This window comes from Triturus cristatus, chromosome 3_1 (genome assembly GCF_964204655.1).
Source record: "Triturus cristatus chromosome 3_1, aTriCri1.1, whole genome shotgun sequence".
NCBI classification, from domain to species: Eukaryota; Metazoa; Chordata; class Amphibia; order Caudata; family Salamandridae; genus Triturus; species Triturus cristatus.
In genome coordinates, this window is record NC_140583.1 from 321987573 (window position 1) to 322005476 (window position 17904).

At 50.5% G+C, this 17904-nt stretch overlaps 1 protein-coding gene across 4 annotated transcripts in view; it reads left to right on the forward strand.

Moving 5' to 3' along the window:
• The first annotated feature begins 1483 nt into the window (after positions 1–1483).
• SHF (Src homology 2 domain containing F) overlaps positions 1484–17904 on the forward strand; it is a 378180-nt gene continuing 361759 nt past the window's right edge. The window contains exon 1 of one of the 4 annotated variants that reach the window (XM_085644027.1): positions 1484–2085. In XM_085644027.1, the coding sequence (XP_085500153.1) occupies positions 1540–2085 (546 nt within the window). In that variant the 5' untranslated portion in view covers positions 1484–1539. The remainder of the gene's footprint in view (positions 2086–17904) is intronic. The other 3 variants (XM_085644029.1, XM_085644028.1, XM_085644030.1) reach the window with 3 other exon arrangements.

Here is a 17904-nt window from a genome sequence, read left to right on the forward strand (position 1 = left end):
AACTGAAAGTTATTACCATTCTATGTTTGGTTGCGTGTGGGCAGGGCTGCTCTGCAACCAGGCACGGGAGGAGTAGTGACCTGTTCAATCCCGAGTGCTCAAAGACTGTTTGGTTGGGCCCCTGGGTCCGCCCAAACCAGTCATGCGCACTCTGCCCTTCTCCATGTAGGCTGCAGCCTTCTTGGAGAAAATGGCCTCGCCGTAAGCCCCTGGCTGGGCAGCGTCCCCACCAATCACAACGCTGCTTGCAGCGTTGTGATTGGCTTAGGGGAAGGAGCCTGGCTGCCTGCTTTCTGATCCTGTGAGCAGGAGAGCAGGAGCAAACAAGACGCGGGACCCGGCCGGCGGAAAGGTACATTTTTTTATTTATTATTAAATTACCCCCCATCTCCCCGCGTGACCCCCGCACCCGTGAGCCATGCCAGCGGCGACTGCTGTCCAGTACTGAGTACCTGCACATCTTAATTTGAAAGGGAGAGTAGCTGCACTTCTCTACTGATGTATTCCGCATTATTATTATCACACGCATCAGCAGATATCACACACCCTGTCTCTCACAAGCCTCCCTAGGGAGCTGGTGGACAGTAAAAGAATGAGCGCTGGAGCCCCTGGCTCTGCACCGGCGGAGCTATTAAAAACCGGTGTGCCAAGTGCAAGGCTGCGTAGGTTTAAAATGACCTCAGGTCTCTTTAATCCACTACCAGACACTGCTGCTGCTTTACCTCACTCTTGCCAGGCCATGCTTTCTTCCTTTGTGACAGGGTTTCCATCCTTCTCTTCCACCTTCTCTCTGTTTATGTGCTTTTAACTCTCCTGCTTGCAGTCAATATCTCATGAAGAAAAATAAGTGCAGGCTCCCCAAAAATTAAGGCTGGTGTCTCCCACCAACAACCACGGGCTCAAATTAAGCATGGCTTCTGGCCTCCTCCTCTAGTGCACGGTGGTCGACACTGATCAGTGCGGGTATCCTGATATGATTTGGTTCCCTCCTAACACTACAAAGGCGTCCATTCTGCCACTCAATAATTCTGACTGCACTATCCGTGTACAAGATGTAATGCGCTCTCGGTAACATAAAGCAATGTCCGCAATGATCGTCCGTGCCCCGGAACCTACTACTCTACCTCAATATTGTTGGGCACCTGCTACGCATTCTTTATGACTATGTAATCTATTTGCCTTATGTAATGCTATAGTAAAGCGCTGTAACATAGTTGGGTAATGCCTGCGCTATATAAAACTGCATAAATTAAATAAATACCTCTATCCCTCTCACACACCTTGGTGGGCGAACATTAGTACCTCTTACGGCCGTCAGATCTCCTGGATTGCCTCTATGCAGCCCGCCTGCCCCTGGCACCACCTCAATACCGCTCCCTTCTTGTGCCACACTGGTCCTCATCCTACCTCAGCCCTTCAGCCGCTCGCCGCAGTACCTCTCGTGGCCGCCAGAGGTCGCCCTGCCCTGACTGTATCCCCGCGATCCTGGGCTCCCGATCCACATGTCTCCGCTTCCTGCTCGGCAGAGCCGCCGCTCACATGCTGCTGAGCGGAGCCCCGGCGCCCCGCTCCTCCGTGCCCGCCTCCCCGCAGAGCCCCTCGGCCCGGCCGGGGCCCCCGCAGGCCCACAGTACGGGACAGCAATGCACTGCCGGCATGGCCCGCTGGCTCAAGGAGCACCTGGGCTTCAAGAGCAGCGCCAAACCTGTGCCCCCGGCGCCGCCCCGTCCGGACTACCGACATGGCGGACAGCCGCCCCCAGGGGGGCCTCGCGAGCCCACCTGTGCCGTCACCCCTGCCCCGCAACCGGATATAGTCAGCGCCTACAAGCTGCAGAAGGAGCGGGACTTTGAGGACCCTTACAGCAGCGCTCCTGGGGGGCGCGTCGACCCGTCCACCCCCGGGGGTGCCCCGGACGCCAGGTTCCTGTCCCCCAACCGCCGGCTCATTAAAGTGGAGGCGGAGAAGGCGGCTCCCCCGGTGTCCCCGGGTGCCCCCTCGCCTGGCCCCGCAGCAGCCAACAAGACGACCCCGACGTCGCCCCCTCCGGAGCCGGCGAAGCAGGACAAGGTGAGCCATGGGCAGGTAGTGATTCTGTTCCGGTGAAGTCCCAGGGGCGGGAGGGGAGGCAGTAAGTAGTGAGAGACCTACACTGTGTGAGTGCCACTTCATAACAACTATACACATACTTAGGAGCGCTAGGTAACCCCTACACAGGGGGGCATTAATACTACCTGTGGAGCAGGGTCGTTGGGAGTGTGAGCCCACCCCTACAGCGGTTTTCGGGGCACCCTAGCCATATAGCTTGAAGAGGGGTAACGATCCGGAACCACACGGGGCGGGGACAGCAACCTAATAGAGGGGGGACAGTCTTTGGAGCCGTATACCAAGGGAGCGGGCACATTCATGCCAGCTGGAACATGTTGAAGGGATACACTCCATGCCCTGGGGCATTCCTCTCAGCCACACGCTAATGACTGAAATGTTACCGAGTGGTTTTACAGTCGGAGCAGTGCCCCCTGCCTTGTAGTGGCTGTGAGGTACCGCCATACTAACGCAGAGCTGGGCTGACAGCCCCTGGATGGGGCATTAGTAATGCCTGGCAGATGGGCAAACGCCAGCAGTTTCCTGTTGTGCCTTTAGTGTGGGTGATCGCTGCACAGCGAGTAGTGGCAATGTGCCCTACTTAGTGTACTGTGACCCCAGTCCCACAAACCTTTTCTGCTGGACCGCCCATGAATCGAGATTGGCTTCCCTTCCCGGAAGGTGAAACGTTCTAAAGGTCGGGGATGCCCTTTAAATTCTCCACTCGCAGCTTCTTCCGGACATACAGCATTTCCCGAGCAGCGGCGAGTGGGCACCGCTTCTCCGCACGCACACTTCGCCGTTCCTCCTAGAATGTGTCTCAGTGTAACGCTGCTTTCGTTTACTTTCCTTATCTGCTGGCATCTGTGTGTAGTCCCTGGGTCTTGAGATGCCTGTCCCGTCCGTAGCGCAGTGCCGTGCCAGGGGGGGGAGGGGGATATGGTACATGCCTACAATACTAGTTCCTCGAGGTTATGTAGCAGAAGCATGAGGCACTACAACCTCAGTAAGTTACGTGGGTCGGATTTCATCTCAGACGTGGACAGTAGCAGTGCCTCCATACAGTGAGTGCCTAGAAGTGAGTGGGTGTGTAAACCATGCAGGAGACACTACAATGTCCGTATGTTACATGTGTAGGATGCACCTTCAAATATGTATTTCTATAGTTGTGTGGACTGGTATTTGTAATGCGCTGCAGCCACGTGTTCTCGTGTACACGGCCGTGTTTTTGTAATGTGCGCCTAACCTGTAACTGTTATTTGTGACCAGCATTCGCGTGTGATATGTGGCCTTTGCCAGCGTTGACGGTAAAGCGCCTAGTCGTAGGGTGGTCGCCGATTGTTCGTATTTAGGTTGTCTTTTGTTTAGCATCTGCTCTTGTGCTAGCCCATTAACTCTAGTCGGATGTCCTCGTGCTGCCTCGGTCAGCAAAGCCAGGCAGTGTTTTGAAGGTGATTGTCACGAGGTAAACAGTGGCGTAACAATAGCCCCCTCCCCCCCGCGGTGGGGGGGGGGGGAGATGGAGTTTGGCGAGCTCGAGGGGTCTCCATCCAGCACTGATGCATGGGCGGTGGCTGAGAGCTCTTGACTGTGTCTGGAGCGTGGGGGGTTCCCTCCATCTACTTTGAAAGGGGGAGGGGGGCTCAAATTTGGTTATGTCACTGGAGGTAAATGTTTACTTCCGATGAGTATAGGGGAGCTCAGATCAAGTGGGCAGTCGCATAAGTAGTAGGTCTCATGGAATAAGTCTGCATTAAAGCCAGAGCGCCATCTATGAGTTGAAGTACGTGATATAGGGCCACATGTATGTACCTTTTTTAAGGTCGCAAACGTCCCGATTTACAGTTTCATACATTAGGTGCTGGTTGGTTGTGTGTGACCGAGGTGGGAAGATGGGGTTCGCACTTGTTATGTTAGTATATCACAAAGTCAAAGAGTGCACGAATGAAGGGAGGGGGTTGCTTGCTGCCATAAAGGTAAGTCAAAGGTCCACAAGTCGGTGGCCCTGACTGGGGTATCATAATGGGGAAGAGGTGCATATTGTAACTAGGGGGATGCCCCTAAGACCGTTGGTTTGCCTGTGCCTTGATTTTAAGCTAAGCCCCATATGTATTGTATTTTATTGGAACATTTGTATAGCGCTTCTTCCTCTTGACAATGCCTTAAAGCACTTTGTCGTCGATCCTGAGAGCCATCTCTGAAGTATGGGGTTGTAAGAGTGTTTAATGTGTAATGCATGTGACCTTGTGTAATGTAACCGGTGCTCACCCTCAGTTTGAGTTGGCGCTTTATGAAACCGCATAAACCCTGTAGCTGTCATGTGTGGGAGGTGTTGTTGAGGTGTGTGAGGTTCGAAGCCATGCTCCAATCATGGTGCACCTTGCCATGCGTGCGCATTGTTAGATGGCGCACTCACACATCCTTACCAGTTTGCCACGGTCACCCATCACCTTCATCTTCGGGGTCTAATGATGTTCTTCCGGGGTTGGAGGTCGGTGCTCTGCTTCTTCCAGCAGGCGCTGCGCTCCCAGGTTTGGCGGGGGGGGGGGGGAGGTTCCACCGGGTCCCACCGGGTCCCACCGGGTCCAGGGACCTCCGAAAGTAACTGGGGAGAGACTCCTGCAGGCATCTAATCATCAGCTGGCCTTGGACACTGGACCCCAAGGGAGGATGCACCCCGCCATCTCTTTCCATTTCATTATAAAAGCACATGTAGCTCCTTGACATAGCCCAGACTTGTTTTCAGCACTATCCAACAGAAGTGTTATTAGTACATCTGTGCCCATGCACCTAGTCTGGAAGATTCGTTGTCCTATCTTATGGCCATTACAGAACTGTCATTGGGACACTTTTTGTGTGTTTTAATATTCCCTTTTGTGACCTGACCTCTGAACCTCCTGCGGGTCTGTCACATGCTGCTGAAAATAGCCCCGGTTTGCCTCCGGCAACACTCTGGCATCCTGACAGCCATTTATAAGCGCAGTTGGCTCGCAGTAGCCATCAATATTTAACGCGGAGCCCAGATCGCTGCTTGAACTTGCTGTTCCATCAGGCAGTTTATGGACTGCACAATCACGCTGGTTATGGATTGTATTCTATTTGATTTTGTCTATGAAGGCTTCGGGTGTCACATTTGATGTGCCATACGCTTGAATGATTGATTTGTTAGCACTTGCACTGTTTTGGAAAGTGCTGTGGCCTGGCTCTGGGGAAGGCCTGGAAAGCTGAGAGTGCGGATCCGTGGCACAGATCCATGCTGCTGATGCATCCATGCTTTTGGAAACCATTATCGCAGGCCTTGTTGCCTGAGCTTTTAAGGAGTGTAGAAGTGTCCTAGCCGGGGCCCCATATCTCAAGGAGCTCTCAGGCAGCCCTACCTCTTTCCAAGCTGTTCTGTGCCCTTGCAGCCGTCCCCAACGACCACAGGGAGATCGGTTGATAACAGGGCTGTTTGGTACAGAACCCATTCAGTGCTGATGAAGGCTGGTTGAGCTTTTTATTGTTCCGAAACTCAGTCGTGCGAATCCTGTCAAACCCTGGGCTTCTAATCTGTGACCACATGGTGGAACCCAGGGCCCAGCCACAGATGCGTTAGTCCACTCAGCCACCAGGATGCCCTTGTATGTCACAACGGGGTGTTCACGAGGGCCTTTGGTCGTTGGGACCAGAGACTGTAGGTACACCTCGCCCAGGTAGCCGGATAATGTCTGGGGGTCCATTGTCATCTTGTGCTGAAGGAACATGGCCTGTCATCCCTCAGGCCAGGCTGCTTGTGTTGTGGGGGTGGGACTGCCCTGGACACGCTTCTACAGTAATGATGCTTACAGCCTCCGATGATGAACGCTGTTCCAAAAGCCTCAGAGGAAACATGGCTCGGGTCTTAAAAGAGGCTCTAGCAACCACTCATTTCACAGGTCTGCTCCTGCACCTCTACAGGGGGCTTGCAGCCTGTTCTTACTCCTCCACCTTTAACTCTGACATCGTGTGATCCTCTACAGGGGGCTTGCAGCCTGTTCTTACGCCTCCACCTTTAACTCTGACATCGTGTGATCCTCTACAGGGGGCTTGCAGCCTGTTCTTACGCCTCCACCTTTAACTCTGACATCGTGTGATCCTCTACAGGGGGCTTGCAGCCTGTTCTTACTCCTCCACCTTTAACTCTGACATCGTGTGATCCTCCACAGGGTCTTGCAGCCCGTTGTTCTTACTCCTCCACCTTTAACTCTGACATCGTGTGATCCTCTACAGGGGGCTTGCAGCCTGTTCTTACGCCTCCACCTTTAACTCTGACATCGTGTGATCCTCTACAGGGGGCTTGCAGCCTGTTCTTACGCCTCCACCTTTAACTCTGACATCGTGTGATCCTCCACAGGGTCTTGCAGCCCGTTGTTCTTACTCCTCCACCTTTAACTCTGACATCGTGTGATCCTCTACAGGGGGCTTGCAGCCTGTTCTTACGCCTCCACCTTTAACTCTGACATCGTGTGATCCTCTACAGGGGGCTTGCAGCCTGTTCTTACTCCTCCACCTTTAACTCTGACATCGTGTGATCCTCTACAGGGGGCTTGCAGCCTGTTCTTACTCCTCCACCTTTAACTCTGACATCGTGTGATCCTCTACAGGGGGCTTGCAGCCTGTTCTTACTCCTCCACCTTTAACTCTGACATCGTGTGATCCTCTACAGGGGGCTTGCAGCCTGTTCTTACTCCTCCACCTTTAACTCTGACATCGTGTGATCCTCTACAGGGGGCTTGCAGCCTGTTCTTACTCCTCCACCTTTAACTCTGACATCGTGTGATCCTCTACAGGGGGCTTGCAGCCTGTTCTTACTCCTCCACCTTTAACTCTGACATCGTGTGATCCTCTACAGGGGGCTTGCAGCCTGTTCTTACGCCTCCACCTTTAACTCTGACATCGTGTGATCCTCTACAGGGGGCTTGCAGCCTGTTCTTACGCCTCCACCTTTAACTCTGACATCGTGTGATCCTCTACAGGGGGCTTGCAGCCTGTTCTTACTCCTCCACCTTTAACTCTGACATCGTGTGATCCTCCACAGGGTCTTGCAGCCCGTTGTTCTTACTCCTCCACCTTTAACTCTGACATCGTGTGATCCTCTACAGGGGGCTTGCAGCCTGTTCTTACGCCTCCACCTTTAACTCTGACATCGTGTGATCCTCTACAGGGGGCTTGCAGCCTGTTCTTACTCCTCCACCTTTAACTCTGACATCGTGTGATCCTCTACAGGGGGCTTGCAGCCTGTTCTTACTTCTCCACCTTTAACTCTGACATCGTGTGATCCTCTACAGGGGGCTTGCAGCCTGTTCTTACTCCTCCACCTTGAACTCTGACATCGTGTGATCCTCTACAGGGGGCTTGCAGCCTGTTCTTACTCCTCCACCTTGAACTCTGACATTGTGTGATCCTCCACAGGGTCTTGCAGCCCGTTGTTCTTACTCCTCCACCTTTAACTCTGACATCGTGTGATCCTCTACAGGGGGCTTGCAGCCTGTTCTTACTCCTCCACCTTGAACTCTGACATCGTGTGATCCTCTACAGGGGGCTTGCAGCCTGTTCTTACGCCTCCACCTTTAACTCTGACATCGTGTGATCCTCTACAGGGGGCTTGCAGCCTGTTCTTACGCCTCCACCTTTAACTCTGACATCGTGTGATCCTCTACAGGGGGCTTGCAGCCTGTTCTTACTCCTCCACCTTTAACTCTGACATCGTGTGATCCTCTACAGGGGGCTTTCAGCCTGTTCTTACTCCTCCACCTTGAACTCTGACATCGTGTGATCCTCTACAGGGGGCTTTCAGCCTGTTCTTACTCCTCCACCTTGAACTCTGACATCGTGTGATCCTCTACAGGGGGCTTGCAGCCTGTTCTTACTCCTCTACCTTTAACTCTGACATCGTGTGATCCTCCACAGGGTCTTGCAGCCCGTTGTTCTTACTCCTCCACCTTGAACTCTGACATCGTGTGATCCTCTACAGGGGGCTTGCAGCCTGTTCTTACGCCTCCACCTTGAACTCTGACATCGTGTGATCCTCTACAGGGGGCTTGCAGCCTGTTCTTACTCCTCCACCTTTAACTCTGACATCGTGTGATCCTCTACAGGGGGCTTGCAGCCTGTTCTTACGCCTCCACCTTGAACTCTGACACCCTGTGATCCTCTACAGGAGGCTTGCATCGCGCTGTTGGGCAAGCAGCACCGCTGGTAGCTCCGTTTGCCATGGGCTCGGACTTGTGCTTCTGCACACTGGCCTCTAGTCCGGCCCATATTCATACCGAGAAAGAGAGGGCTTTTAATTGGGACTAAACATTTCGGTTTAAGTTTGCCCGTGGCCACAGACTTCTCGTCGGCCAGCCCCACTAGGCTTCATTGGTCTCGTTGGTGAACTGTGCTTTGCGGCGCTTGGGGCCGGCATTACCCCTAGAGGGCGGGCGCGCAGCTGTTGCGATGCGGTGTGTGATTTTTCCATTGTAATCTCAGTTCATTCAGCGTTCGCCGTCTTCGCCTTAAAGCATCGCCGGCTGTTGTAGCAGCCCACCTCCCCTGGAGCCCTTCCAGCGTGGATTGAGCCTTCGCCTACTGCACTTAAAGCAGCCACCACCAATGCCCAGGGCGCCCGGAGACACCCCGTAGCCATTGGGCTATGACGGAGACGTGCACCTTGGCTTCGAGAGCTTATCAAAGGCCAGGGACCTGTTACTGATAGGTTCGAACCTATCCTCGGCCTTTCATCCTTCAGGGGTCGTCACATTAAATATCTGTGAATTGGACAGCAACAGTGGTTATTTAAGCACCCTTGTGGCGTTTACTGTAGCATTTTTGTTGTCGTTCTGTACTTTATAAGTGTGTTCGTGTTTCTTTATGAGCGAGACCTTACTGGCCAGTGACGTGTAGTGCTGCTTTTAAATGACCATCCATCCGAGTACATTGCCGTTCTTTCTGGATTCTATTGCCGTTTTTCTGTAGAAGTATCCCTAGATTCCCGTCTTGTTGGTTTCTGGTGGCACACTAAAAGTAGTCACCCTGTGGTTTGCTGTCAGAATGCCCATTTCATGGGATGGCACAGGTGTCATCGCAGGGCATAGATGCAGGGTCTGATGAAACTGCTCCCTGTGAACACACCAGTGAGAAGTGTCCGAATCACCAAGAGCAGTCATTTTCTTAATTTTTAATGTGTCGTTCTCATGAATGATGCTTCCCACCTCGTCTTTACCCTGAATCCCCTTTTACGAAAATGTGTTCAAGTTTGGTTCGAGCCCTGGGTGGCATTAAATGCCACATTCATTTATTTACCTATAGGAAAGCGTGCCTGCGCGAATAGCAAACCCAGTTTCCTCTTCTGTGGGCCCATGTGTGCACACAGGTGCTCATTGGTGATCCTCTACAAGGGGCGGGATGTACCCCCCGCCCCCAAGACGTGCGTGGCACCGTGCCACTGGACAGCAAGCCGCATCTGCTTTTGACATGCATGAAGAACGGCATGACGCCAAACACTTTACCTCAGACGGCATGACCGGGGCGGACTGGGAATTAAAATCAGCACTGGAAACCTGTTCATACCATTCCCGCCCATGTCCTCCCCTCGCACTGTCTCTGTCTGACCTTCCATACTTTGCCTCCCTCCGACTCTCTCTTCTCCCTCTCTGAGCTCTCTTTAAACCGCGCGAACCTGGATAAAGTGCGGAGGCGCCAGCAGGGCCCAGGGCTTTCCGAAAACCGGCGTCTAACCACACCTCCCACCCCTGCCATCTGGTAAATGCGTTGAAAGGTGCCGCGAGCACCGCTGCGCTCACTCGTTGTACCTGTTCTACAGGGTATTAAACATGACTTTGGAAGGGTTTTTAAAGTGGTATGTTTTCCGAAATGTGAAATCCTGCCGCCTGTACTGTTTCCTGTGTGACCTCAAACTCGCACTAATCCCTATTTACAATAATGTCTGCTCCAACCTTAATGTAAGTTATCACGGTTTTAAGCCAGACCCTGTTTCTAGCTGCTGCCTGTTTACTCAGGTGTTTGGAACTGTGGAGCAGGAAGATGAAGCGATGCGTCCGGGATCGCACAGACTCGATCCGGGATCGCACAGACTCTAGCCAGGTGGGAGTACAGTTCGGGTCTTCTGCTTTTCTAATCAACATTAGAGCCACTCAGACACGTTTTCACGAAAAGGCCCTCAAGATGTTTTTTGTTCTGCATTGATTTGTTTTCAACCGTGAAATCTCTGTTCCTACCGTACAAGCTTTTGAACCAAGCCCGCATCTGGGCCAACAATGTCCTGGCCCTGCTGGCGAGGACGGCTTCCGGTTCGTTTCATTATTCGCACAGCCAAGGTACCTGCGGGTGAATGCTGCGCTAAAATGAAAACTGCTCCTCACACACTCCGTGTGTATTAAAAAAGAGGGGTAAAGGAACAGGGGTTACTGAAAAACCGCGCTCTGCCGGCGCTGTCTGGCAATACTTGATTATGTTTCTCAATGGCGACAGCACTTCGCCTAAGGACCTCTTGAAGACTGGCTTTACACGTTTGTCGATGCGTGCACCCATGTGTCTGTCCTGAGTCACGTGTTATGACAGAGCTTTCCACTTCTCCCTGACATGTTATTTCAATTCTTTTGGGGGGTAAAGGCCAGAGCTGTAGTCCTTAAAGTGTTTGCTGTCATGTTACACAAACACACTTACTTTTCCCAGAATTCGAGCCTTTATGGCCTGAAGATTTCAGCAGAAAGCGCTCAAAACAGAGAGCTAGCTTACAGCTGGGACAGTACCTCCAGCTGTTTGGACCCCCACCCTTTAAGCCCGTAACTATGTCCTTGTTCATTTAACTTTGTATGTTCTCCCTCCAAATCCTCTCGCCCCACACCCATACCCAAATATTTTGGCCTTTGCCCGAGTTTGCTGATCTCCCCACATTCCACAATCTAGATGTTACTTTCCAAAGGAGAAAGTTCTCCCTTGGTTGTCTAAAAAGAGATTGCTGCCCAGCCACGAAATGTAGACAGGCTGTTCAGGGCGGTTATTGACAGCAGCCTGCTACAGTGCAACAGCAAAGCCAATAGGGCTGGGTTTAGTGCTCAAATGCATGTAGCGTTAGCACATTAGATCTAGATCTGGGAGGCAGCCACCAGTAATAGAGAGGGCTGTAGCTGCAAAGTAGTCCCTCTTGCAGTCCACTGCAAGCACTAGTGTGGAGGAGGAATGATACAGCCAGTAGGATTAGGTGAGATGACTATAGTGAACCGGGCCAAGCAAAAACATGGTTGGCAAAGTCTCAAGCCACTGACTGAAAGTGGCTGTTTGACGAAAGCCAGTGGCTGGAAGCGGTGGAATCCAGGCACAAACTGCGTAGATGGTAAGCAGTAAGGTGGTGTAGACACCAGGACCTAACTTTGATGTAACAGTACCCACTCTGACTGTTCTTGAGTATGCCTGCTTAAACCTTTTTACATGTCAGATTTGGCTATTCCGGGACCAGGCAGTATAACACTAAATTATATTATGAACAAAGCACACCCTCTGATGGGGGTGTGATGTTGGACCCCCTCCTTCTCGCCCCCTCTGATTGCTGCCACTTCCATCCTCTTGCAAATCTCTGGCGCAGGCAGAGGACGCGGAGGGGATCACGCAGTTAGGCTGCCAGGTACCGTCTGTCTCTTGCGCAAGATGTTGCAGGAGGACGGCAGGCATTTGGTGATGCTACGTTCCCATCACTACCTGTCCTGGTATCACGGGAGCCGAGGAGTATTTGGGGCCGAGCCATATTGTGTTTACCTTCTCTTTTGCTCCTCGATGCCTGAACGAGACCTTTAGAAGAGGACTTCCTGGCATGCAAATACCTACCCGCTCATTGCCTGAGTTCTAAAGGGAGTAGTGGGGTTTTTCCCCTTTGCTTGCTCTGCCTTCCAAAGGAGGTGTGGCAGTAAAGCAGGTCACTCCGTCATTCCCTTCACCATTACCTTTTAGGTCAGCACTGAGGTTGGCAAACAGTAATCTTCATTCTGTAAGAACATGCACACAGGTTTAGGGGTGTAGACACACAGTTCAGACAGGTTGGGGCATGGGGCTGTAGCTTCTGGTCTCACAGCACAGGGGATCCCACCCCCGTTACCTGGTGGTTGGGAGGATCGGGACTGTGACAGGTGTGTGGTTGTTCTGAAGTATAGACTGCCCCTCAGGAATGCAGAAGGTTTCACCTGTGTGGTCCGGGACAAATGAAAATGAATGCTTGAGCTGAGAGCCGTGTAAGTCCTCAAACTGTAGGCTTTTTTGGGGTGCTCCCGGGTCATTGATTCGCTTGAGTTGGAGTAGGACGGATCCGACTGGGAGCCTTCTTGCCCTGTTACCTCTCCTCTATCACAAATTCAGTGAGGCTCGGGCCTGGCTGGCTAATTTCTGAGATGTTGGGCAGGCCATCCCCATAAAGAGCATCATTTCCTCCAGGGCACTGCCTCCTGCGGACAGGTTCGACTTGTATCCTCAATATTCACAACTGGAGTCCAGGGTTGCCCTCAGAGATGAGTGACCGGATCGTAGTCTGCCCATCATCTGCGTCTGTCCGAAGATAGTCTCTTTCATGGGCTGTTTAGCTATTGTTAGTACAGCTGGTGAGGCCCATGGGGGGTAGGGGGCACTGGTGGCCGCTTTAGGTCTCGTTTATTATCTAACCATGTGACATGGGGACACATTTTCCTTACTTGCGTAAGGACTCATGGAGCCCACACTGCGCACTATGGTTGTTGGCATGAAGGCAAACTTCATAGAAATCACCGGTCAGTGCTTGGCACACTAGGCTTGTGTTGACACTTGAGGCAGCAGGGCTGCACGATGGTTTGGTCAGTTAGACGTGCCTGATCCCACCGTCACGAGTTCAAACGCCCACAAAGCACACACACAGTTTTGGAAAATAAATTAGGCCACGGCTCTGCATTCGTACCTCATGGTTTATCGTACTACCCTGGAACAATGTTCCTATGTACCTGCACAACCGGTCCACGTTTTCACCAAATGTGGGATCCTTGCTCCATACTCTCCGGAGCCTCGCAGACCTCCTTCGGATCCCGTGTGTGAGATGGTGTAACGGCACAGTGGGCGTGTCCTTGACGCTGCCACAATGAAGCACTTTCAGGTCACTAGCATGGAAGGCTTCCCTAGTGTACTCAGTGTGGCGCCAAACGCACGCTCCCAGAGTGCTCCGCGGCCTCCCTGCAGGGCGGGGGTCCGCCTCTCTCCGGAGCCGTGGAAGCTGCACTTGGAGCACCCACGGGCCCTGCAGAGAACCAACTCCAACCTTGGCCTCCCTCCCGCCTGACGGCACACAGCATTTGTCATTTTCTTTTATAATTGAAAACCTAACCAGGCGCGACGCTCGCATCACAGAGCGAGACACGTCCAAGAACACGTTCCGTTGTTGGAAGGAAGTTTTTCTATGAGGAGAACCATGCGAGGGTCCATTCACTGCAAGGCGGCTCCTCGCTAGTTTTCTGTGTGGATCCTTTCCCTGGGTCTGCTGAGGGAGATCCTGCCGGCCCTGCTAAGCCTACCTGGTGTCACGAGTCTTCCCAAGGACCTGCCCGGGGCCATAGATCTCACCCGACATTGGATGACGGACGGACTGCTGGTATAGATTGCTGGGTGTACATATAAGTTTTAAGTTTAAGTGTGAATTATTCGGGTTGGTGGAGGCACTTGTAGAAACGTGGACAATACTGGGTGGCACGAGCAATCGAAGACAAGCGCTTTGTGACTTTGTTCTGCGGTGTTTAGGGCTAACCACTTTCTGGAATGTTCTCCCTTTTGTGTGGAATGGATTCCTTCTTGTTGGGCGCTGAGACCTTGAAATGCCGGTCTCCGGAGCGTGGCACTTGGGTTCATGTTTGTGAAGGTGATAACTGGACGGTGTTATACAGAAGCGTCTGTACCATCATCTCCTCAGATCTAAAGGCCATTTCCTGCGCTACCACCACCATTCTTAGAACCTTCACTCCCAACATTCTGAGGCCAGAAGACAGCATAAAGTTCCACGCGGGAGGAGGGAGCGAAAGGCCGGGCTGGATAGGAAAGGATGGTGTAGCGCAGGGAAAAGGTTAGAATTCAGGGAATAGGTTAGAACACAGGCAATGCACAACTTCGAAGCAATCACAATAAAACGTTGCTAGATTCTTCTAGCAAATAATCTCTCTTGTGATCGGAAATACCACCAAGAGACAATGAAACAGTCTTGTAGCATATTTTCTGTTAAATACGTTTTATTCATTCAAGTGGGGAAATTAAGAGCTTATTCTATTTCATTTGCTACAAACACAAGATCAAACATGTTTTGCCATATACAGCTTGTGTGTACTATTTAAATCTACAATAGCCCATAAACATCCATAATTGGTCTTGAATAAATCCTGTAAGCTACTTTCTTAAACTCTTTTTCCAACATTTTTAAATAATCCTTTCCTAGATTCTTATCCTTTGGCGAGGCATCCATACCTCAGGTTGTGGAAAGAGGGTCGACTAAGGGTCCAGTGGTTTAATTACCAGTACAAGATGTAAACTGTGGAGCCAAAATAAGAATAGTGAGAAAAAAAAATAATAGGGTCCCAAAGTTTTTTGTTTTTAGCAATCTGATGCGGGAATGCCATGGCTGCCTAGTCTAGATTCCGCTGTGAGCAACAACAGGGGAACACCCAATATGGAAACATTGGTGGCAAGATAATAAACAAACAGTTCCTTAGTAGAATAATAAGCGATGATTAAATCAACCAAGACAATCGGTGTCACAAACTTGTTACAAAAGCTGCCTCACAGGTATATTAGGATGAAGTTATAATTTGATTAAGACTGGTAATTAGTGACAAACGTGCTTCGTACTCTGGTGATTCACACATGGAGAATAAAGACACAAATAGTGTGATGAGGACAAGAGGCGGACACGTATGACTCCGACATTCTTATACAACGTATGCCATAGATTTGGGAGTTATGACTTGAAGTAAATATTAGGCAATAACGTTAATATGTTAACTGTCGATGACGTTGGGACCCGCTCTAATGTTGAAGTCCTCACCAGCGAATGACGGCTGAAATGCCAGAAACCGGTCCTAGGAAACTTGTTTCCGGTCCAAGGAAGACATGGCTTGGCAGTTCGGGCTGGACTGTTCCCATGAGGCACAGGGTCAGACTGATTTGCATATGGCCATGTCTGAACTGGGGTGGCAGAGTGGGCTAAAGAACGGTGATGGATTAAACCCAGATCGGTTGACTGGGGGTGAGTGCTTGCAATGTTCAACACTCCGTCCATCATTTCCTTTGGGTTTTGCGAAGTCCTCACCAGGACAACACATTATAAGTCAAAGATGACTGAATTACGCATTGATCTGTGGATTAGGACCTCTGTCGCTTCTATTGGATGTTCATTCTTCCCAGCAGTCTGTTTGTGCACTCATGGGTAGCCAATAATGCTTTTTCATGACGCGGGGAGCTTGGTTTCCCTCCCTCCCTCCCTTACTGCAGCTCTTGCGTTCCTTCCCACCCTCTTCCCTGATAGTTTGTTTTTCTTCTGTTCCCCCCCCCCCCACCCCCCCCATGTTTGGTGTTCTTATAAAACATGTTTGACTCTATACGCAGATTCATGTGATTTGGCGGAGTGAAGCCATACGAAATGTGATGACATGTAAATTGTTGCGTGTTACATAGTTACGATGCACCATAAGGCGATCGTACTACCCCTTTCTTTGATGGGGGGGGGGGGGAGATGTTATAGCTGAAGGGATATGCTAAAAGTTATTGCCGATTTTAGTGTATGATAATTGATGTAACCTTGCCGCTACTTTATCGATTCATTATCTGGTTTTTATGTCTATCTATTGGCTTTGTATGGTGCTTTTATTGACGATGTACGTTTCTGTATTCATGTCTACAAAATGAGAAAATGTTTAATAAACAGATCCCACAAAAAAAAATTACGTCAAAGATGACAAAATGATATTAACCAGGGCTCAGTCACAAGTCCAGCCATTAGGACCCTGGCCTCCTTTGCTTGTGAATCGCCTATATCCTTAGGGTGGGCAGGTGGCGGAGGGTTGGATGCAGAGGACCCCGCGTGTAGCCTGCAGAGAGGTACCTGTGGCAGCTGCCGTTTCATTTAAATGATTGTGCCCCTCCAGGATTCCCCTCTGGGCTTTACTCACCTTCCTGAAACCTGCGCTGACTTCCAGTCCTGGGTTGGGAGTTTTACCGTTGCATAATGCTGGCACGGATCGACGCACCTCCTGCCAGGCCTTCATATCTGTCTCGGAGTCGGTATAACGTTTGCTCCTGAGCGTGTTTCTACAGGTCCATCACCAGGCTGTGATGCTACCATCTTCCTGATACAAACTGGGCTGCCCTCTCCTCTTTGAAAAACAATTGTGCCTGCGTAGTCCATCGCCTCCGTTTACTCCGGGGTTGGGCCAGCCCTTGTCCTGAGAAAGATGAACCATGTAAAGTGGCAGCTTACCCTTGTAATGCACTTACAAGTCTAAGGCTGGTGTACAACTCGGCACTTATTTTATAGAAGCAAGGGGGGTTGAGGGTGAGTAAAGCAGGAGGGGGTTGATAGCGATGTCCTCTGTGCGGTATGCATGTATGTGGTGGGTTCCGCGCCTGCTGCAGAAGGCCTTGTGTAATTGGCAGGGCTGCTTCAGTCTCTTAACAGTTCCAAGTTTATGAACTGAGGGTCACTAAGTTTTCCAATGGCACCCACTTTTCAAGTATCGGTTGACTTCACAATATTTTCAGGATCTTTGTTCTCAGGGCAAAGGTTTTAGATGGTTGCGTGAGAAACATTTTTTTCTCTCCAGAAGTTGTATATTTTCTGAATAAAGTGGCGAATGACAGTGTGCTCTCTAGAAAATATTTTTAGGGGAGGGGGTGCGCGGGGACACAAGCCCCAAATAAAACTGGCAGGGCACTTTTCATGCCATAGTGTGGATTGTACCTGTATGTTCATCTTAGTGTGTGTACTAGATACATATATTATTACTGTAGTTTGAGCTGTACACAGGTTTTTCCCAGGGGCGCTCCAGCACTTGAATAAAACCGAGGTCTAAATGGCTTTTAGGGGCGCAGAGAGGGTGTCAAGCATACCCTATGGAGAATTTCTCCGCCTTAGAAGATTGTGCAGTGAGGAGGAGGAATGGAAGAAACAGAGTGCAGGAACAATTAACAGGTTCATAAGGAGAAAATACAATAAAAACACAGTAAAACAGTGCTGGAATAAAGCTAATCAGAAAACCCGGGAGGAGTGTTTGGCACAAACTAAAGACTCAGAAATCACAGATGAACCAATAAGACTGATTCTGGACCACACCTTGGAATCCAAAGAGATTGTTAATATCATCCAAAAGAACTGGAAAATACTACAATTAGATGGAACCGTGGGAAAAATAATGGGATCCCATCCAACAATAACTTACAGGAGAGCTCCAAATTTAAAAGATCGATTGGTGCACAGTCATTTTAAATCCAATAAAGCACAAGCAACGTGGCTAAAGAAAACTGGCTTTACTAAATGTCAAAATTGTAAGGTGTGCCAAATCGCCAAACCAGTAAGTGAGATCACAATGGCAAATAACAAAATTTGGAAAATCAAACAATTGATCTCTTGCAAGAGTCAATACACTATTTACATCATTGAATGCCCCTGTAAATTAAAATACGTGGGAAGTACCATTTTTGTGACCTAAAGAAAAGGATTCTGGAACATACAAGGGCTACTAAAAATAAGGATAAAAACAATGCGGTAGCCAAGCATATGGAAACACACCACAATAGCAATTGGAAGTC